The sequence below is a fragment of the Mauremys mutica genome, chromosome 11 (genome assembly GCF_020497125.1).
Source record: "Mauremys mutica isolate MM-2020 ecotype Southern chromosome 11, ASM2049712v1, whole genome shotgun sequence".
Taxonomy (NCBI): domain Eukaryota; kingdom Metazoa; phylum Chordata; order Testudines; family Geoemydidae; genus Mauremys; species Mauremys mutica.
The window spans coordinates 52,731,333-52,752,980 of NC_059082.1; the positions used below are offsets into that span (position 1 = coordinate 52,731,333).

At 67.0% G+C, this 21,648-nt stretch overlaps 1 protein-coding gene across 4 annotated transcripts in view; it reads right to left on the reverse strand.

Annotated features, from left to right (window-relative positions):
* Positions 1-639: 639 nt before the first annotated feature.
* Positions 640-21,648, reverse strand: part of GLIS2 (GLIS family zinc finger 2) — a 35,928-nt gene continuing 14,919 nt past the window's right edge. Inside the window, exons 1-7 of one of the 4 annotated variants that reach the window (XM_044980373.1) lie at positions 12,643-13,361; positions 11,517-11,858; positions 10,778-10,950; positions 9,298-9,474; positions 7,275-7,408; positions 6,339-6,457; positions 640-5,738 (exon numbers count right to left, since the gene is read on the reverse strand). In XM_044980373.1, the coding sequence (XP_044836308.1) occupies positions 4,930-5,738; positions 6,339-6,457; positions 7,275-7,408; positions 9,298-9,474; positions 10,778-10,950; positions 11,517-11,858; positions 12,643-12,661 (1,773 nt within the window). In that variant the 5' untranslated portion in view covers positions 12,662-13,361 and the 3' untranslated portion in view covers positions 640-4,929. Of the gene's footprint in view, positions 5,739-6,338; positions 6,458-7,274; positions 7,409-9,297; positions 9,475-10,777; positions 10,951-11,516; positions 11,859-12,574; positions 13,362-21,648 lie in introns of those variants that run through there. The other 3 variants (XM_044980374.1, XM_044980376.1, XM_044980375.1) reach the window with 3 other exon arrangements.

Consider the following 21,648-nt stretch of genomic DNA (forward strand, 5'->3'; position numbering starts at 1 on the left):
CTCTGCAGCATGGGGCACAGGTCACTTGCTGGAGGATTCTCTGCACCTTGAAGTCTTTAAAACACAATTTGAGAACTCTCATAGCTCAGACATAGGTTAGGGGTTTGATACAGGAGTGGGTGGGTGAGATTCTGTGGCTTGTGTTGTGCAGGAGGTCAGACTAGATGATCATAATGGTCCCTTCTGACCTTAAAGTCTATGACTATGATTCTAAGCCTGACCTGGCTGCCTTCTGGCCTGGGGGGTGGGGGGAGACCTCAGTACCAGAGGGCTCAGTGACTCCCAAACGGGGTTGCAGCATCCTGGCTCCCCCTCTCCATTTCGGTAGTACCTGCAGGCCTCATTGCGCTGGGCACTGGCCAGACTTGGGAGGTGGTAAGAGCTTGTGGACCAGCTAGGCACCGAGGGAGAAGGGAAATGGGTGGCCACTTGTCCAAGATCTCCCAGCAGCTCCGGGCTCAAACCCAGCTCTTCCCATCCTCACACCAGAGCCCTGCCCACTGTCTCTCATCGCCAGCAGCTCCTGTGCAACCCCCCGCCCGTTCCCAGGCAGAGATGTGCTCATGGGGGTGGTGTCCCTAGGTGGCGCTGAGCAGGGAGAGCCCCTGAAAAGCAATCACAGGCCGACACAGCCAGGGCAACTTGTCAATTCACTTTATTGTTTTCTTACTAAACGTCCTCTCCTGTGGAGGCCGAGAGGGGCAGTCGTGAGCGCGTCTCGCTCTGTTTCTTTAGTTAAACGCTATGCTAACAGCAATGGAGCCGAGAGGAGAAAGAACGTACACTACCAGAGAAAGGCACTTAGAGACGGGTAAAATACCGAGAGCCTGGAATGTGCGACGACGACCAAAAAACAAAACGTATACCGGCCTGGCAGGCCTAGTCTAGCACAAAGCACATGCTGTGCTACCGTTAACCCTTTGAGTGGCATGCTGCTTGCCTGGCCTGGGGCGAGAGGGCAGGGATCTCTCGGCAGCCCCAGAGCTGGCAGGCATGGTGCTCACCCGCAGCACCAGTTCCCCCCCAAGTGTTGGCTCTGGGGGGCTGGCTCCCCGCCAGCCAGGCTGCAGTGCTGTAACCACCAGACCCTGAGGGCCCCTCCCTCTAGCAGCTGCAATGGAGCTTTTGAGGTGGAGGATGTGGCCAGTGAGGGGGTCTAGAGCCTGGCCAGGGGGATCTCCTGGTTGGAGGGTGGCAGCAGAGCAGGGGTCCTGCTGAGGGCAGGGGAGAGGTACGCAGGACCCCCTTGTATACCAGGAGGAGGAGAAAAGACAGCGAGACCCCTCCTACAAGGGAGGGTTAGTCCGGGTGGGCCCCTTGGGGCAAGCACTGAGCAATCCCTCTGGGGGGGAGGGAGCGTCCGAGGGGCAAGCGTGGGGAGGGGGAGAGGCCAGGAGACCTGGGCACAAGCGGTGGCTGCTTGGAGATGCCCTGTCCTCAGGAAGGGCCTGGGCCTGCTCCTGCGGGCACAGCCATGCCATGCCCAGGCCTAGCTGTGCCCAAGGAGCTTGGCTCTGGAGCGGCCACTCAAAGTGCTAAATCAGTCTAAAGAGTTTATGTAGCTTATACGTCCGTAGGCCAGCCTGGCTGGCCCTGGAGTGTCTAGGATAGCTTACGGTACATACTGCGCGGGGCCATCCGGCCAGCACCAGCTGAAGAGACGGGCTGAGCCCACAGGCATCACCCACCACGGCTCAGTGCAGCTCTGCGGTGCCAGCCAGCCAACATGCCTGCCCTCTTTGGCCACAGCTGAACCTCCAGACCCACATCGTGCAGGGGCCAACCCTGCCCAGATCTGCTCCCTGCTGGGGGCAGCCACACCAGGCCCTCGCCAGGCTGGGAGGAGCCCGCTGGGCCGCATGGCATGACCCCAATCTGTACATTGTTGTGGCTCTATTCCTCATGGGCAGGTGTCGCCTGGAGACTACAGCTCCCAGTAGGCACTGCTCAGAACGGGGTGGAGTGCCTGCTGGGAGCTGTAGTCTCAGGCCACAGCCTTGGCCACCCCACATTTAATGCTGTAACTTAGATTGGCTTGCTGCCCTCTCAGGGCAGAGCCCCAGCAGCTTACCAGCTGCTCCCCCCCACGCTGAGCGAGGGCTGTGATGCCCCGTGGCTGGGAGGAGCAGACACATCAGCCCCCAGTGCTGTGGGGTAGCAGAGCCCTCCCCCCAGGCTGCACCGTGGGCAGTGAGAGTGGCCCTATGCTGTGTGTGTAATTAGCTTTCTAACCAGCGGCGTGCATATGGGGAGGGGGGGAAGCTCATGCTCCCCAGCAGCTGGCACCCATAACCACAGTGCTCTGATGGACCAGGCTCTGCCTCCTGCTGCTCCTCCCCCGGACCGGGTGCCCCAGGGGCATCCAGCTGTCACCCAATGCTGCTGGGTCTGAGCCTGGCACTGGGCCTGCTGCTCACCAGGCTGCCCACAGGGCTGGCTGGGGTGTCTCCAACCCACCCCCTGGGGCAGTGACAGTGGGGGGCACAGCTAGGCCCATCGATGGAGCCAGAGAAGAATGTGGGGCAGCTGGCTGCACCCAGCCCATGGGAATTACTCTGTGTGGGGGGGACAGCGCTAATGGGGTCCCTCCTACCTGCATATGCTGCAGCCCCTGGCTGAGGACAGGCCCAGGGGAGTTCTCAGGGCACCAGCCTGCCCAGGCCATGTGCCCACAGGCAGCCTGGCAGCCATGCCTCAGGGAGGTGGCATGTGCCAGGGCAGGGCTAGCCAGGGCTCCGGGCAGTCAGGCTGGGGCGAGGCTGGAGAAGGTTGCAGCTGCTGAGCCAGTCATTGGGAGATGGGTCTGTGGGGGGATCTGGCCAAAGGGTGGAGGCAAACCAGTTTGGGGAGCATCAGCAGCAGGCCTTGCCAGGGGTGGGGGGGGAGGAACAGTGGGGTGGGGGCTCAGTCCCAGGCCTGATGAGGCTCACCTTGGCAGCTGGCCAGAATGGGGGCTTGGCAGGTGCAGCGCCAGGTTGTGGGTGGTGGCCCAAGGGCTCCCTGCAGGGTGGGGCTGCAGCAATCTGCCCACTCAGGGTGTTAACTGAAGTACTGCCCCTGGCACCCGCCTCCCAGCTGGGCTGGCCAGGACACTAGCACCAGGGTTCACAGCCAGGAAGGCGGGCAGGGGGGCTCCGGCCCTGTGGCGCCGGCCAGCCACACACACTTGCGTTACATGCTAAGGTTCTAACAGAGCTGAAGGCGATCTTGCCCCCACCCTCCCCCATCATTGGGGAAGGGGCACGGGAGCCGGCGAGCGGCATACTCAGCCAGTATGCGTTGTCGGGGGGGGGATCTGGGGACAGGGCTCCCCATGGGACTGGGGGGGCCGTCTGTCTGTCTGAGTCCAGTCAACCCAGAGCTGAAGGGCGATGGGGCTGCAGTCCAGAAGTTCATCATGGTCTTGTCTCGCTGGCATCTCCGGCGGGCAAGCCCAGATGCGGGTGAGTAGCTCTGCCTTCTCCGCTGGCGCACGGGCCCGGAGCCAGCTGGGTGCAATCGGGGCCCGACTGATCTGGAGGGGAGAGGGGGTCAGACTGGGCAGGGCGCCTGGTGGGAACTCCGTCAGCTGGGGGGTGACAACGGGAACACCCCTGCTTTGGTGGCTCCTGGTGGTCCCACATGGCTGGGCTGGCTGCTCCCAGGTCAGCGCCGCATGGCAGGAAAACGCCGCTTGGCTCCCAGGGTGCTGGCTGTGCTGCAGGCTGGGCTGGCGCAGGCACAGGCACAGGGAGGTGGGTGATGGGAGAGGGCCAGTGGCAGGTGTTGGGGCGAGCAAGGTGCTAGAGCCCCTCACATGGGAGCTCCTGGAAACGAGCCAGCGTCCCACGGTATGCGGGAACCGGAGCTGGAGTGGAGGGAGCCCCCCAGCCCAACGCCATGGCAGTGCCAATCCTAGGGTGGGGGGCTTACCCTGAGCCAGAGAAGAAGGTGCCCAGGGCTGCCTGCGTCATGGGGCTCGGGGGGGGGGGGGGACATGCCTGTGTTTGTGGGTTCTGCTGGCACCGTCCTCCCTGCCAGGCCATGTGTGATGGCCAGAGGGTGTGGCCAGTGCCAAGGGGGCAGCTCTGCTGCAGGGGCCAGGGGCCACCACACCCAGGAGCCGCAGGCTGGGGAGGGTCAGTGGGCCCTTCCCCTGGGCTCGCTCACACCCACCCAGCTACTGGGCTTCACACAGCCAGCAGAGGGCGCTAGGACATGAGCACCTGGCACTGACTGGGGGGTGGACATGGGGCTGGGGGGTGGGACCTCAATGCAGGTGGCTGCGTGGATCAGGCCTCAGGCAGGGGGCACCTGGTCAGCACCAGGGACTAGGGCCCGACGTGGGACCTGTCAGAGCGGGGTGTTGGGTGAGATAAATAAAATAGCGGCGCCTCCCACTGCCTTAGGCCTGGGGCAGGCAGCCCCCAGGGAGAGACAGGGTGATGGCACACCAGGCTGGCCCTAGGGCCCCGATCCAGCTCCACACTCCATTGCTCCCAGAGCCACAGCCTGGCTCTGGTCCCTCCGCAATCATCCCTCTCCGGCGCCCGCTCTGCTGCCACAACCGACCCTGGTGCCTGCCAGAGCCATGAGCCTGCTCCTGCTGTGTCCTGCGCCAGCGTTGGCACCCTGGAGAGCCAGCAGGAGGCGCCAGGGTGCGGCTGACTCAGGAAGGGGGCAGTTAGCTGTCTCAGGGGGTCCCACGAAGAGGCCTCTGGAGCAGCCTGTGCTGGGCTGGTGGTGCGGGCCAGCCGCGGGGCTGGGATGGGGATTATTGCTATTCTCAGAAGAGTCAAACTCATCTTTCGTGAAGGGTCCAAGCGAGACCCAAGCGGCAGTCACAGGGGAAGGGGCGGGAGGTCCGGCTCCCCCCCACCCCGCTGGCAGATTCACCCGTCAAGACTCGGGCCAAGGTGGTGCCTTGTCTTGCATCTGGGCTTCGTTCATTCAGTTCACCACGGCCGGCTTCAGCAAGACGGAGCCCGGGGGGATCACCACCCAGCCGGGCGGCAGGGCCTCGGGGCTGCCCATAGAGCTCACGCCGGTGGACAGGTCCAGCACTGTGCCGGGCAGCAGCGGCAGGCTCTCCGGAGCGTGCCTGAGCCGGGCCCGCTCAGTCCTGTCACACGAGTCTTTGCGGCTCTCGAGCCCCTGAGCTTTGCCCGCTTTGGCCACCCTGGTGTCGCCCACCTGGCACTTCTCCACGTCCGTCTTGCCAGCAAGCAGGGACACCACTGGCAGCCCCAGCCCGCCGGCCCCGAAGGGAGACGCCAGCAAGGGGCTCTTGGCCAAGTTGAGTGGCGCCCCATTGAGGGACAGCACGGGGCTGGGCAGCCCCGGCAGCGCGGCAGAGCCCATGGCGCCACAGGCCAGGGTGCTGAGGTCCAGCGGCCCCGGGGCCAGGGGGATGGGCAGAGAGGCGCCCAGGCCGGACAGCGCATGCCCACCGAAGAGGGCGGCCGGGTTGGGGATGATGAGCTGCGCCCCGTTGACGTAAGGCACTTCCGCCGAGGTGACGGGGGTCTTGGGAGGCTGCTGGAGTTTGAGCAGCTCCTGCTGCTCGTGGGACACAAAGTGGCCATGGGCCTTGATGTGCTTGCGCAGTGAGCTGGGGTCCGTGTAGCGCTTGTGGCAGCCGGGCATCTTGCAGTAGTAGGGCTTGTCCACGTAGTGGGTGCGCGTGTGCTTGAAGCGGTCGCTGGAGTTGGAGTAGCGCTTGCTGCAGCCCTCGTAGGGGCACATGTAGGGTTTCTCGCCTGCAGGGGGACACAACAGCCATGGGCTGCCACAGGCTTCTCGACCCAGCAGGCCATGGGGCCGCTGCCACACTCAGTGTGCCACAGGGCCTCCACCTCCAGCCACAGGCTGCTTGATCCGGCGGGCCATGGAGCCTCTGCCGCCGGGCCATGGCCTGCCATGGGCTGCCTAACCCAGCGTGCCATGGCACTTCCACTGCCAGGCCATGGGCTGCGTGACCCGGCGTGCCCTGGGGCCTCCGCCACTGAGCCATGGGCTGCCTGACCCGGCGTGCCACAGGGCCGTGCCGCTGGGCCATGGGCTGCCCTGACACTGACCTGCGTGCGAGGGGATGACACCCAGGCCCCCTGTCCCTGACACTGACCTGTGTGCGAGGGGGTAACACCCAGACCCCCTGTCCCAGACACTGACCTGCGTGCGAGGGGATGACACCCAGGCCCCCTGTCCCTGACACTGACCTGTGTGCGAGGGGGTGACACCCAGACCCCCTATCCCAGACACTGACCTGCGTGCGAGGGGATGACACCCAGGCCCCCTGTCCCTGACACTGACCTGCGTGCGAGGGGATGACACCCAGGCCCCCTGTCCCTGACACTGACCTGTGTGCGAGCGGTTGTGGATTTTAAGGTTTTCCAGCCTGGAGAAGCTCTTGTTGCAGGTTGGGCAGCGATGAGGCTTCTCGTTGGTGTGGGTGCGAATGTGGATCAGCATCTTGTACCTGCCCCAGGGAGAAGGGAAGCCAGCTGGGATGAGCTGGCCTGGCAGGGCACCGTGGCGAGAGGGGGGCCCGGCTGGGGTGAGCTGGCCTGGCAGGGCACCGTGGCGAGAGGGGGGGGGGGTCCGGCTGGGGTGAGCTGGCCTGGCAGGGCACCGTGGCGAGAGGGGGGCCCGGCTGGGGTGAGCTGGCCCAGCAAGGTGCTGTGGGGCTGCAGCTGCCATGGGAATCCAGGGAGCTGATGGAACAGCTGTTCCCCTTCCCCCATCACAGGACACACAAATCGCCACAGCGGCCCCCGGGGGGGCCAGGAATGGTTCCCAGCTCAGACAGGACACAGACTTGTCCAATATCATACCCAGGAATCGGGGCAGAGCCCAGATCTGCTCCTGCCCCCAACTGAATCCCTGTCCTGCCCCATAACCACTCCACCCAGACCTCCTCATCCGTGCCCCGTAACCCCGTAACTGCCCCAGACAACCCCCCCCGCAATCTCTGCCCTTTAACCACCCAGCCCTGATCTCCCCACCCCATAACAACACAGCACAGATCCCCGTCCCACCCTATAACTACCCAGCCCCAATCTCCCCGTCCCTGCCCCTTAACCGCCCAGTCCTGATCCCCCCGCCCCGTCCTTGCCCCATAACCAGCCAGTGTGTCACTAACAGTTGTTGGTGTAACTGACACACGTGGTTCCCTGGGAAGCCACAATCTGCCTGAATCTCTTTCCTGTTCCCTCCCATCGGTCTCGGGGTCCCGAGCCGCATCTCCCTCTCTCCCTGCAGCTCACTGTCCCAGCCTCAGCGCCCCCAGCCCCCACCTGGCATTGAAGCCCCGGCCATGGCGCGCGCAGCCCTCCCAGTGGCAGCAGTAACCCGCGTCCTTCTCTGGCTTGACGTGGAAGTCGTTGACGTGATCCACCAGATCCTGGAGCAGGTCGAAGAGCTGGTTACACTGCGGGGGGAGGGCAGGGTTGGGTCAGACGGTGGCAGCAGGGGGAGCCCCACTGCATCTGGCTGGGGGGGGATCACAGGGGGGCCTGGCTGGTGGAGGGACGGCTACAGGGGGCCGTCTGGGGGAGGAGTGGGTGTTTTGATGCACGGCAGGAGGGATCAAGTGGGAAGTGGCTTGGGCCCCCTGAGGACTGGCCAGGATGTACCCACCCCGCCCCATCACTCCCTAGCCCAGACCCGCCACGGCTGTGCCTGGCCCCAGAGGCTGCGGGCGCCGGGCTGGGAAGGGTGACTGGGAGAGGTGGCCCATAGAGATCCACCAATGGTCAGGAGGGGCAGTGTCCCAAAGACCTGTCCCACGGCACACGCCACACAGCCCCCTCCGCCCCAGCCCCGCTTCACCGCACAGCATGCCCCTCGCAGCCCCCTCCACCCCACGGCACGCCCCTCACAGCCCCCTCCGCCCCACAGCACGCCCCTCGCAGCCCCCTCCGCCCCAGCCCCCTCCACCCCATGGCACGCCCCTCACAGCCCCCTCCACCCCAGCCCCCTCCACCCCATGGCACGCCCCTCGCAGCCCCCTCCACCCCAGCCCCCTCCACCCCATGGCACGCCCCTCGCAGCCCCATGGCACGCCCCTTGAGCACACCCCTCGCAGCCCCCTCTGCATCCCCCTCTGACCCTCGTAGCCCCATGGCACGCCCCTCCCAGCACCCTCTGCCCCATCCCCCACCACCGAATGGCACACCCCTTGCAGCCACCTAGCCCCATCCCCCCTGCCCCACAGCACCCCCCTCACACATCCCTGCCCCAAAGCACACCCCTCGCTACCCTCCCTTCACCCTACGGCACACCCCTCACTGCCGCCTTCAGCCCCGCGGCATGCCCCTCGCTGCCCCATCCGCCCCTCAGCCCCGCGGCATGCCCCTCGCTGCCCCATCCGCCCCACAGCCCCGCGGCACGCCCCTCGCTGCCCCGTCCGCCCCACAGCCCCGCGGCACGCCCCTCGCTGCCCCATCCGCCCCACAGCCCCGCGGCACGCCCCTCGCTGCCCCATCCGCCCCACAGCCCCGCGGCACGCCCCTCGCTGCCCCATCCGCCCCACAGCCCCGCGGCACGCCCCTCGCTGCCCCCATCCGCCCCACAGCCCCGCGGCACGTCCCTCGCTGCCCCCATCCGCCCCACAGCCCCGCGGCACGCCCCTCGCTGCCCCATCCGCCCCGCGGCACGCCCCTCGCTGCCCCCATCCGCCCCTCAGCCCCGCGGCACGCCCCTCGCTGCCCCCATCCGCCCCACAGCCCCGCGGCACGCCCCTCGCTGCCCCATCCGCCCCACAGCCCCGCGGCACGCCCCTCGCTGCCCCATCCGCCCCTCAGCCCCGCGGCACGCCCCTCGCTGCCCCCATCCGCCCCACAGCCCCGCAGCACGCCCCTCGCTGCCCCCATCCGCCCCACAGCCCCGCGGCACGCCCCTCGCTGCCCCATCCGCCCCACAGCCCCGCGGCACGCCCCTCGCTGCCCCATCCGCCCCTCAGCCCCGCGGCACGCCCCTCGCTGCCCCCCTCCGCCCCTCAGCCCCGCGGCACGCCCCTCGCTGCCCCCATCCGCCCCACAGCCCCGCGGCACGCCCCTCGCTGCCCCCATCCGCCCCACAGCCCCGCGGCATGCCCCTCGCTGCCCCATCCGCCCCACAGCCCCGCGGCATGCCCCTCGCTGCCCCCATCCGCCCCTCAGCATGCCCCTCGCTGCCCCCATCTGCCCCACAGCCCCGCGGCATGCCCCTCGCTGCCCCCCTCTAGGACGCAGATGTCAGGGGATTTATCCTACACAGGACTGGGGCCATGGGCTCAACCCCCCGCCCAGCCCCCCGGGGCCTGGCTGCCCTCCTCACCTTGGCCCAGCGACACACCAGCTGCTGCGGCAGGGGCAGCTCTGAGGAGAGGCGCTTCTCCTTGGTGGGGGTGAGGAAGGCCGAGGCCGGCAGGTGCAGGGCACCGCCTGAGCCCAGGGGCAGGAAGAACTGGAAGGAGCTCGGGAGGCCGTCGATGTAGCGCAGGGACGGGAAATCCTGTGGGGGGGAGAACAAAGGTGCTGGGTCAGAGATATCGGCTGGAGCAGGGAGTTCGGGGGGCGGGGCCTGGGGTGGGTCAGAGACACCAGCTGGAGCAGGGAGCTCGGGGGTTGGTCAGAGACACCAGCTGGGGCAGGGGACTGGGGGGGCAGAAGTGCCCCACCCTGGGGATTAGGAAGGATGTTGCACAGCTGGATCCCAAAGCTCTGCAGTGCAATGAGCCCCCCACTTGCACCCAACCCCCTCGTCCCAGCTGGGGCCAGCTTCCCCAAGCTCTGCCGCACCACAACCTGCACACCCCGTGTGGGCCCGGTGCCCATCCCCAGGCAGGCACAGGCCGGGCGAGCCACCCTTCCCCCCAACACCTCTGCTGCAGCCCATCCCACTCCCTTCCCCACCACCCCATCCCATCCCTCTCCCCCACCCTCCCTGCCCCAGCCCAGCCCTCCCTCTCCCCCACCCTCCCTGCTCCGGCCCATCCCACTCCCTTCCCCCCACCCCAGCCCTCCCTCTCCTCCCCCCACCCCAGCCCTCCCTCTCCCACACCCTCCCTGCTCCGGCCCATCCCACTCCCTTCCCCCCACCCCAGCCCTCCCTCTCCCCCACCCTCCCTGCTCCGGCCCATCCCACTCCCTTCCCCCCACCCCAGCCCTCCGTCTCCCCCCACCCTCCCTGCTCCGGCCCATCCCACTCCCTTCCCCCCAGCCCAGCCCTCCCTCCCCCCCCCCCAGCCCAGCCCTCCCTCTCCCCCACCCTCCCTGCTCCGGCCCATCCCACTCCCTTCCCCCCCCAGCCCTCCCTCCCCCCCCCCAGCCCAGCCCTCCCTCTCCCCCACCCACCCTGCTCCGGCCCATCCCACTCCCTTCCCCCCACGCCAGCCCTCCCTCTCCTCCCCCCAACCCAGCCCTCCCTCTACCACACCCTCCCTGCCCCGGCCCATCCCACTCCCTTCCCCACCACCCCAGCCCATCCCTCTCCCTCTCCTCCCGCCCCAGCCCATCTCTCTCCCCATCATCCCCCTCCCTCCTCACCCCAGCCCATCCCTCTCCCCATCCTCCCCCTCCCTCCCCACCCCAACCCATCCCTCTCCCCCTCCCCCTCCCCTCCCTGGTGGCCCAGCCCAGCCCAGCGGGGCCCAGGGCCTTAGGTGTGGGGCTGCCGTGAGCAGAGGGGCAGCCATCTGGAAAAGGCTCTTCCTGCTGAGCCGGGGGAGGGAGCTGCTGCAGCGGTGCCCCCAGCCCCCTTCCCAGCAGCTCCCCTGTCTGCCCCAGCCCCTGCCCTGCCGTAGCCCATCACTTACATGGGGGGTGGGGGCCATGGGCAGGTCCCCGCTGCCCTGCCGCTCAGGGGACAGCGAGGTGCTGCCGCCGGGGGAGTCCGGGCCGGACGGGGGCGACAGGCTGAGGTCCAGCAGGGGCATCGAGGAGAAGCGAGCGTCCCGTTTGTCATGGTACTTGGAGGGCAGCAGGGGACCTGGGGGGCACACAGCCAGCGGGTGAGCAGCGATTCCCACCCCGAGCACCTTTCCCCACCACTGCAATGCAGCCACCTCTGGGGCAGGGCGCGGCAGCGACCCCCCTCTTCCTCACTCCCTGTGCCCAGCCCCACAGCTCATGGCCTGCCCCAAGGGATCCCAGCAAGGCCTGGGGGACCCCAGCCATGTGGGCCCAGCCCCAGGGGCAGGTGGCCAGCAGGGGGCAGAGTGTGCCCCAAGGCTCTCTCACTACCGGTCCCACCCGGCGAATACTGCACCCAGGCAGCGCCCAGGGCTGGCTCCAGGCACCAGCAAAGGAAGCAGGTGCCTGGGGCGGCCAATGGAAAGGGGCGGCACGTCCAGGTCTTTGGCGGCAGGTCCCTCAGTCCCTCTCGGAGGGAAGAACCCACCACCGAATTGCTGCCAAAAAATGAAGCGGCGCGGTAGAGCTGCTGCCGAAGAGCAGCCGATCGCGGCTTTTTCCATTTATTTATTTATTGGCTTCGCCAATTGGGGCTGCAAAAAAGCTGGAGCCAGCCCTGGTGGCACCCCCTGGTGTCCGTACCAGAGGGTGTAGGAAGGTGGTCCCCCCGGGTGGGGCCCTGGAGGCCCCTTCCCCTCTCACCGGCCAGCGGGGAGCCAGGTGAGCCAGGGCCCATCGCCGTGGCACCATCATCCTGGCTCTTGAGCTCGCGGTGCAAGGCCCGGTGCTTGGTGCTGCCCAGCGTCCGCTTCTCCCGCACCGCCCGCAGCTTGGAGATGCTGATCTTGAGGTCGAGGGGCTCGTCCAGGGAGTGCATGGTGCCCGGTGTGGCCACCAACAGTGTCCTCCGGCAGGGAGCAGATGGCGTCCTCTGGGGCCTGCTCCCCCTGCAGCCCGGGGGCAGAGGCAGGGTGCCCAGGCAACCTGCAGGGGAGCAGAGGGACAGGGAGGTGAATTGGGTCATGCCACCCTCTAGGACCCACACATGGCCACCCGTGCACCCCCACCCTGCACGCAGCCTGTCCCAGCAGCCACAGGATCGGGGCCAGGAGCTCCAAAACCTGCCACCAGGTGCCTCCCCCACCTGCTGCCAGGAGCCCCCCCCAAAATCTGCCATCAGGAGCCCCCCACAGCTTAAAGTGGTTTCCATCATACATGGGGTTTACAGTCTGGTTCAATGGCTCTCAGCACCCCCACTATACAAATTGTTCCAGCACCTCTGCCCCAACCTGCTGCCAAGAGCCACAAATCCTGCCACCAGGATCCCCCTCCAACCTGCCATCAGGAGCCCCCCAAAACTTGTCACCAGGCCTGCTCTTAACAGGGGGCTGGGAAATGCAAGGACAGATCCTGGAGAAGGAGCAGTTCTGTGTACAAAAGTAGGACATTGTGGGCTGGGCAGGGCTCCCCCCCACCCCCAGCTCTGCTAGTGCCTCTCACTCTTGACCTGCAGCCCCCTGCTAGCCGAATCCTGGGGCCCCCTGAACCCCATTTTCGCCAGACCTCCAGAGCTGAAAAGCAGATGCAGTAGGTGCCACGACACTGCCCCTGCCACCCATCCCATCCAGCTCCCACCCCTGCCCAGTGCCCCCCCCCCCATAAGCACCCCCCCTGAGGGCAGAGTCCTGGCAGCCTCTCACCACCCTGGCTGCGCTGGAGAGTCCCAGCTCCTGCGCCTCCCCTTGCCTGGCTCAGAACTCAGCCCTACATTTTCCATGGAGCTCCATGCCCGCTCCCACTGAGCCAGATGGGGGGCGGGTCCTAGGATCAGTGAGGAGCCATCAGGCAGGGGCTGGGTTCAGTGACCGCCTGCCTCGCCCAGCCTGCCAGGCGGGGAGGGGTGGATGGGGCCAGAGGCAGCCGGCAGAACTGGCTGAGCTGGTCCAGAGCCGGGCTGCAGCCCCCCAGCACAGTGACCCGTCTGGAATTACAAGCAGCTGTTTCCCCTCTGCCTGCAGCAGCCACAGCTCAGGGGGCAGCGCCAGGAGCCGCAGGGCTCTGCAGGGCGGGGCCCAGCAGACACCAGCCCAGTCACATGCCGGCCCCTCTGCTTTACACGGTTACTCAGGCCTATGCAGGGCTCACAGACGCCAGGGCAAAGCCAGGCCCAGTGTGGAGGGGCTCTGGGCAAGCATCCAACCCCGCTCTGCCGGTGCCCCTCACTCCCAACCCGCAGCCCCCTGGGGTTTTCAGGTGCTTTGAGATTCTCGGCGGGGCCAGGCTGGAGGAGGCAAAGCTCTGACAGCTGAGGAGGGAGCCTGCCCTGGGCCTTGCTGCTCCTGCCGTCCACGGGGAGATTGCGACACATCATGGAGCTTGCAAACCTGGAGCTCAGCCTGCTCTGGGGGGACAAACTCCCTCAGCCTAGGGCGCTGGGCAGGGAAGGCCAGGGAGTCTGAACCAGGCCTGTGCCAGCCATGTGGGGAGCCCAGAGCTGGGCTAGCAAGGGGCTGCAGGCGCCTCCCCATCACCAGCAGCCTGAAGCTGCTGGAGCCAGGAGGGGATTCAGCTTGGCAGGTTTGGGGGGCAGCAGGGGGACAGAGAGCGTGGGGGGGGGCAGAATGGGGCTGGGGAGTGGGGGGGAGCAGCACAGGAGTGGGGGGGCAGAATGGGGCTGGGGAGTGTGGGGGAGCAGCACAGGACTGAGGAGTGGGGGGGGCAGAATGGGGCTGGGGAGTGGGGGGGAGCAGCACAGGAGTGGGGGGGCAGAATGGGGCTGGGGAGTGTGGGGGAGCAGCACAGGACTGAGGAGTGGGGGGGCAGAATGGGGCTGGGGAGGGGGGGGCAGCACAGGACTGGGGAGTGGGGGGGCAGTATGGGGCTGGGGAGTGGGGGGGCAGAATGGGGCTGGGGGGGGCAGCACGGGGCCAGATGCATTGCTAGGTTGAAGGGTTGGGGGTGGTTAGGGAAGGGGGATGGGCAGACCCAGACCTGGGGGGCACTGTCCCCAGCATGAGGACATGAGAGGTGCCCACTTCACAGCCAGCCTCACTCTGCCCCCTGCCTGCCAGCCCAGAGCCACTCAGCTCAGGCCAGGCTGGCCCTGCTGGGCACCATGAGGTTTGCGCCGAGCCTCGGCGCCCCAGGGCCTGGCTGGGGTCCGGCAGCCAGTGCCCGAGGGCCCTGCGCCCCTTCCTATTGGGCAGCTTTGGATCAGCCCAGAGCCCAGCCAGCAGACCGTGCCCCTCCCCCGCCCCCGATCCTCAACAGCCCCCAAAGGGCTGCTGGGCCTCCCTGCTCCTGGCTGGGGGCAGCCCCGCTGGGGTGGGCAGGGAGGGGCACCCAACCAACCGCCGTCCAGCCGGCCTGTGGCCCCCTGTCTGGCTGCGCCGGGCACAGGGAAGGGGGAGGAAGGAAGTAAATATTTATCTTCGGCAGTTCAGAGCCTGGGAAGGCTCCAGCTGCATTCACGGCCTCCCTCCTTGGACTGCCCTGCCCTGCCCGGGGCCTCTCCCTGGGGCAGGGGAGGGGACCTGGCGGGCTGCCAGCCGTCTGCTAGCTGGTTCCTTGTGAGCCCGGCCAGGCGGGCCCTGCACTGCCATCCTGGGCTCCTCCATGGACGCCAGGCCTGGCTCATTTCCTGCCTGCTTCCTGCCGTGGCATCATGCCCTGGCACGCCCCTGCACGTCTCACCTTGCCCTGTGACTCAGTTTCCCCACATGGCCAGGAGGACAGTGATGAGGAGTTGGCAGTGCTCGGAGAGCCCCCAGCACCCCACACAGCCTGATCCCAGAGGTGCCTGTGCTGCAGTGAGACCCCAGGCAGCTCCGTGGCTGGCCCTGCCCAGGCAGGGGCTGTGCAGGAAGGGGCTCTGCTGAGCACCTCAGGCAGCGACCCAGGCACCTTTCCTTGGCAGGGGAAGAGCATCACCCATCTGCCACCCACCACCTGTGAGAGCAGGGGCATCACATACAGGCGCCCGCCACCCAGTCCAGGGGCTTCTCGTCCTGCCACTGCCCTGGCTTCTGCCAACGCCAGCAGATCCAAGAGCGAGATGCTCATCCCCCACCCCCTTTGCCTCCCTCTGCGTGGGATGCGCTCGGCCCTGCAGACCCCCTTCTGGGAGTGAGCAGCCCCACACCCTGCGCTGCCTGCAGCAGGATAGCAGGGAATGTGCCACAGGCCCCCCCAGCCCCACAGTGCCCACACCCATCCCCCCAGCCCCATGGTGCCCACACCCGGCCCTGCTCCAGCCCCACGGTGCCCGCAGCCAGATCTCCCGGCTCTGCAGCACACACTGCCTCTCCAGCTGCCTCAGTTCATCCCTGCTGCACCCACTGGGCCAGCCCTGCAGCGCCCCTCCACAGCCATCCAGCCCCCCATCACACCCCCCCCAGCAGACGCACTCACCCCCTTCCAGCAGGGACTGGACAATGCAGGGGGCTGTGTACAAACCAGGCCTGTTACACCCGCCCCCCACCCCAGCTCTGCCGGTGCCCCTCAATCCCAACCCACAGCCCCTGCTGTCTCAGCCCTGGCACCTCCCCTCCCCCCACCCCTGTGCAGAGCAAGGTGCCTACACTGGCTTTGGAGAAGGGTGTTTTGCAGCTGGCTGAGAACAAGGTGCTCGTCTCAGCTGTGATCTCAGCCAGCTCCTCCTAGAGTCTAGGGCTCACTAGCACCCTCCCTTGGGAGCCCCCTACCACCACCTCCTCACTGCAACCCAAACCAGGCCCGGACTGCCAGGCCCTGAGCCAGGCATGGGGAGGGGGCCACAGAGCCAGCCTGGGGTCAGGCTGGGATATCAGTGCTCGGGCTGGGCAGAGGGCGGCACAGCGCAGGGCAGAGACGCTGGCTGGGCACAGCAGAGAGGCAGCAGGGAGGAGGGGCAGGCGCAATGTCCCCAGCTCTCAGCCCATCCCCGCACTCAGCACAGCCTGGCACAGGCCCACATGGCCTGGTCACTCCCACCCTTTGGGGCCCCTAGGACCACAGGGGCCCCATTCTCGGGTCCAAGACATTCCCACACCAGGCTTAACCTCTGCAGTCCCCGCTCCCCCCCAACGCAGGGCTGGAGGGATGGGCCAGTGCCAGCATTAGAGCACTCCCATTGCAGGGGACAGACATCCTGGGACTGCCCCCACGACCACCACCAGGCCCCTCCAGCCCAGAGCACAGCCAGCTTCGGGCCTCCGGCACTGACATCTGGGAGGGCTCCATCCCCCACCCTGGCACTGACACCCCAGGGGGTTCCATCCTGCACCCCCAGGGACCCCAAGGGCAGAAATATCCTAGGGCATCCCCCGCTTTCTACAGGTTCAAGAAATTCCCCCCCCACACACACACACAGGCCCTGTGCTGTTCCCTCAAGCCAGGCTCCGTCTCAGTGGGCACTGCCCCCCAGGGGGGGTGTTGCTGGCCTGGGCTCTGTGCCAAGCCCTGCCAGCGTGGCACTGGGGGGCACTCCCTGCAGTGCCCCTGGCGGTGGGCCGGGTTTGTTTTCGTTCTGCTCCTGACCCTCTGGCAGGCCCCGCGCCAGCCCCCCACCCCGCCTGTGTCTGCAGCTGCAGCCCAGCGCCTGGCGCATGAATGGGGGGCTCTTTCCTCTCCAGCGAGCCCGGGGCTGGCAAGCAGGAAGCAGAGACTTCCGCGGAGCTGAGGCCAGCCCTTGCTCCCCCCTGCACGTCCTCTCCCCATGCCAGCCTCCTTCTCCCCCACCTGGGCCAGAGCCCCTGCCAGTCGTGCCCGTGTGGCACCTGTTCCCTGGCTCTGCCTGGCTCGAGCAGGCCTGTCCCTGCCCCCGCGCCCAGGCACCCCCCACCCCCATGCTGGCATCCGGCCAGGCCAGGCTCAGACGCTCTGGAATGCAAAGCGTCTCCCAGCCCTGCGTGGGGGGTGAGGACAGGCCGGGGGCGGGGGCCGAGCACCAGGCTGAGCAGGGGCGGCAAGGGGGAGACATGGACTCCCCCCCCCCGGACCCCTGTCTTCCAGCCAGGGCGATGGAGCCTGTGCCCATGGGGCCAGGGCTGTTGCATGGGGTGTGGGGCAGGGCTGGGGGCAGCTGGCTGGGCTGGCAACAGGCAGGATAAACTCACAGAGAAGGCAGGACCCCTGAGCGATGTGTCAGCGGGGCAGGCCAAGCCCAGTGGCACCGACTGGCCCTGCACTGGCAGGCTCAGCAGGGCCATGGAGCCTGACCCAGCCTCTCCTCCCAGGTCCCTCCAGCTCTCGCAGAGATGCTGGGCAGGGTGGAGGAGCCAGGCACGCTGCACTGACCTGGGCCTTTGGGCCAGCAGGAGGCGCCAGTATAAGGGCAGGGGACTGGGCTGGGGGCTCGTTGCTACACACACCAGCCAGCCCCAGTGCCCCCCGCCCCCGCCAGCCAACCAGCGCCCCCCCCACCCAGTGTTCCAAACACGCATGCAAAGCGCTCCTGTCCCATCACACCACCTCCCCTCCCAATCCCCTGCAAACACACCCCTCCTCTCCCCCATCCACTGAACACCCTCCTCCCCACCCCTCTCCCCTGCGCACCCTCCTCCCCCACTCCCGTTCCCCTGTGCACACCCCTCCCCCATCCACTGAACAAACCCTCCCCATCCCTCTCCCTTGCACACCCACCCCTCCCCTTCTCCCCTGCACACACCCCTCCCCAACCCCCTGCACACACCCCTCCCCCACCCTTTCCCCTGTGCACACCCCTCCCCTCTCCCCACCCACTGAACACACACACCCCCTCCCCTGCACACGCCCCTCCCTTCCCTCAACCCCCTGCACACACCCCTCTCCCATCCTCTTCCCCTGTGCACACCCCTTCCCTTCCCCTGCACACACACACACACACACCTCTCCCCTCCCCAATCCCCTGTGAACACCCCTCCCCATTCCCTGCACACAACCCTCCCTACCCCCATCCCCTGCACACACACACACACCTCCCTCCCCCCAATTCCCAGCACACACATGTGCCCTCCCCACTGCCCCTCCACGGCAGGGGAGTGGTGGGGCAGGGGTTGTAGTGTGGTATCCCAAGGGCAGAGTGGGCTTCTGGTGAAGTCATGGGGGGTGGGGACTCAGCTGATCATGCCCCAACCTCACCACCTGCTCTGGGACCCCTAGCAAGTCTCTTTGGGCCAGACTTCCAATAGCACTCAGCACCCAGAGGCTCCACTGAGAGCACTGGGGGACCTCCCACTGAGAGCATTACCCCTCCCCCACAGGGAGCCAAAGGAGATGCTGGGGGTGAAGAAGCCCAATTCCCTCCGGCAGCCAGCGCTTAGCTCCCCCACACCCAGTGCTTTGTTTCCCACCATGCTTCTCAGCCCCCTGCAGAGAGGCGGGGTCCCTGCTTCTCAGGTATCAATGTGCAGGAAACTGGATCTGCCATTGTCTTGTCAGAGGCTCCACTGATATGGGGACCAAGACCCAGACAGCCAGACGATGCCCATGCTATGTCTCTTCACCTGCCCTGAGAGAAATCAGCCTTCTGCCACCCCTGAGGCAACGATGCCACATATAGGGGAAACTGAGGCACAATCTGGCCTCATCAAAATATTCCCACTTCGTCACAGCCTATCCATCTGCCCACCTGCTAGTCTGTCCATCCACCCATGCTCTTGCCTGTCCATCTGTCCGCCCACCCATCTGCGAGATCCCTCTACTGCCTGCCTGTCATTCTGCCTCACCGCAGGGATGGGGCGGGGGAGAGCCGAAGGAGGCAGGAGAAGAGAAGAGAAGAGGGCCGGGGAGAGCAGGGAAATGGAGCAGAGGAGGGAAGTGGGGCCCAGGGAACAGGGCAGGAGCCTCGCCATCATCAGCCCTTGGGGGAGGGGTGCTGGGGGGAGGGGCCCGGGAGGAGGTCGCCCACTCAGGCAGCAAGTCGCCCTCCCTGACAGGAACCTGGCAGCTCCCACGGCTGCTCCCAGGTAGACTGGGGGTGGGGAGAGGAAACAGGGCTGGTCAGTGGGGGCCAGGAGAGCAGCGGGAGACCCCACGCTGCCCCCCCAGCAGGGGGAGCTCCTCTCCCATCATGTGCCCAGGGCCAGGCGCCCGCACACCACAGAGCTCGTGGCAATGGGGGTGGAGAGATGGGGCCAACGCGGGCCCCTGTTTAAGCTGGGCCGCAACACTCTAAGCCCAGCCTTGCCACATGAGGGCACCTCACACTCGTACTGTCCCTGACAGGCCCCGCCCCCAAGACCACGCCTGCACTGTCCCCGACAGGTCTGAGCCCCTAGACCACCCCGGTACTGTCCCTGACAGGCCCCGCCCCCTGAGACCACGCTGGTACTGCCCCTGGTAGGCCCCGCCCCTGAGAACACATCTGTACTGCCCAAGGCTCCGCCCCTAAGGCCCCGCCTGTATTGTCCCCGACAAGGCCTGCCCCCGCAAGACCACTCAGGTTCTGTCCCCTACAGGACCTACCCCCCAGACCATGCCTGTACTGTCCCAGACATGACTTGCCCTTAAGACCATGCCTGAACTGTCCACAACAGGCCCCGCCCCAAGACTACGCTGGCCCCACCCCTGAGACCACACCAGTACTGTCCCCAACACACCCTGCCTCCCGACACCACATCTGTAATGTCCCTGACAGGCACCACCCCCCACTGGATAGGACCCACCCCCTGAGGCCATGCCCACTATAGTGCCCCACCCCACAAAGAGTCACCCCCCACCCCCCAAGAACTGCCTGGCCTCAGAAAGTGCGGCAAGCAGTTAACGCCTGGTTCTATTCACCAGGGAGGTCCTCAGCCTACAGGCTGCACCCTGCCCACCTGGAGTGATGCCCTGGGTGGGGCAGGAGAACCCAGGCCCAGGCTCAGGGGTGGCAGGGCATAGCCAGACAGCCCACTCTGTCTGCGGTTTGTCCCCTGCCCAGGACTGAGACAAAACCCGATGTGGTCTGCCCACTGTCATGAGCGGAGGGCATCACTTTGGAGAATGCCCCGCCCCGCCCCCGCAGGTATGACCTTGCACACACAGTGGTGGGGTCACACTTCCAGAGGTCACACCAGTGGGGCTGAGGTCACGCCACGGAAATGTCCAGTATTCTGGGGCCGTGGCGATGGTCACCCAGCAGGCGCACGGGGTCAGGGCAGGCGGACTCCCCGCCCGCACCCCCACCTCCACCCCGCAACTTCACAGCCCAGATTCAGATGCTGCCAGGGCATTTCCCAGCCTGCTGAGCCTGGCCCGGCAGACCTGACACCGTGCCAAAGGCCTGGGGTTTGAACCTGGCTCAGGGCCAGGGGTGGCTCCAGGCACCAGCGCAGCAAGCGCGTGCCTGGGGCGGCAAGCCGTGGGGAGCAGCCTGACAGTCGCTGTGAGGGCGGCAGGCAGGCGGCAATCAGTGGCATGCCTGTGGGAGGTCTGCCAGTCCCACGGTTTCGGCGACAATTTGGCGGTGGGGACGCTGATGGCGCAGCACCGGCGGACCTCCCACAGGCATGCCACCGAATCCGCGTGACCAGTGGACCTCCCGCAGGCGTGCTGCCAAAAGCCGCCTGCCTGCTGTGCTTGGGGCAGCAAAAAACAGAGCCAGCCCTACTCACGGCACAGTCAGCCCCCAGGATCACAGCCCCTCACTCACACCTTGCAACCCCAGAACCCCCACGGCCTGACACACCTGCCCTCACTCCCCCATCCTGCACACGGCCTCACCCCTCCACACACTCTCTCGCGTTCTGCCAAGGGGCCCAGCACCCACTTTCCTGCAGCGCCCCAGCGCAGTCCCCAGGGCATTGGCTGCATTTCCCTCATGCTCAGAGGTTCCTGGGTCAAGCCCCAGCACAGCGAGTAGGACAGAGTGAGGGCAGGGCAAAGGCAGGGCACAGCGAGGACAGGGCGAGGGCAGCGCAGGGCACGGTGAGGGCAGCCTGCCTTTAGAGCCTGGCTTGAGCCCCATGGACAGGCAGGACCCTGCTGCCAGCCCCGGGGAGGCAGCAGGAGCAGGACTGGCAATGCCCAGCCTGCCCCCAGCACCCATGCCTGAAGGACCCCCAAGGGCCACACGCCGGCCAGACAGGCCGATGGCACAGGGAATCCCAGTGCTGGGCTCCACCATGCCCAGCAGGTATCAAATGGGGTAGGGCCGCACCCCTAGTGCTGCCGCATCAGCCTCTGGTGGCACAGCCTTTGGTGCCAGCCAGGGGCGGCTCCAGGCACCAGCACGCCAAGCACGTGCCTGGGGCGGCAAGCCATGGGGAGCGCTCTGCCAGTCACCGCGAGGGCAGCAGGCAGGTTGCCTTCGGCAGCATGCCTGCGGAGGGTCTGCTGGTCCCGCGGCTTCGGCAGACCTCCCGCAGGCTGCCACCGAATCAGCGGGACTGGGGACCTCCCGCAGGCACGCCGCCGAAGGCAGCCTGCCTGCCGTGCTTGGGGCAGCAAAATACCTAGAGCCGCCCCTGCTGCCAGCCCAGAGCCAGCGGGGGCAGGGGGCACTGAGGTGGGGATGGCCAAGGCCTGTCAGAGCCTGGAGCCCATCCCCTGCGAGGGTAAGCAGCTTGAACCCGCTGTGAACAGGAAGCAGCCGGCCCAGGGACCGGGGTTGCCCCAGGGCGGGAGTCACACAAAAGGCTGCTAGGAACTCAGTGCATGCAGTGCCAGTGATGGGATGTGCCAGCTGTGAGCTGGACACCCGCTGCCCTTCCCACCCACCCCAATCTGCTCCCAGCTTCACGGAGCCAGCAAGGGGTGCTGCTGAGAGCACAGGCTGGCTGGGGCTGGAGAAGAGCAGGGCATGCCCTGGGGGCAGCTCCTTCAGACAGGGGGC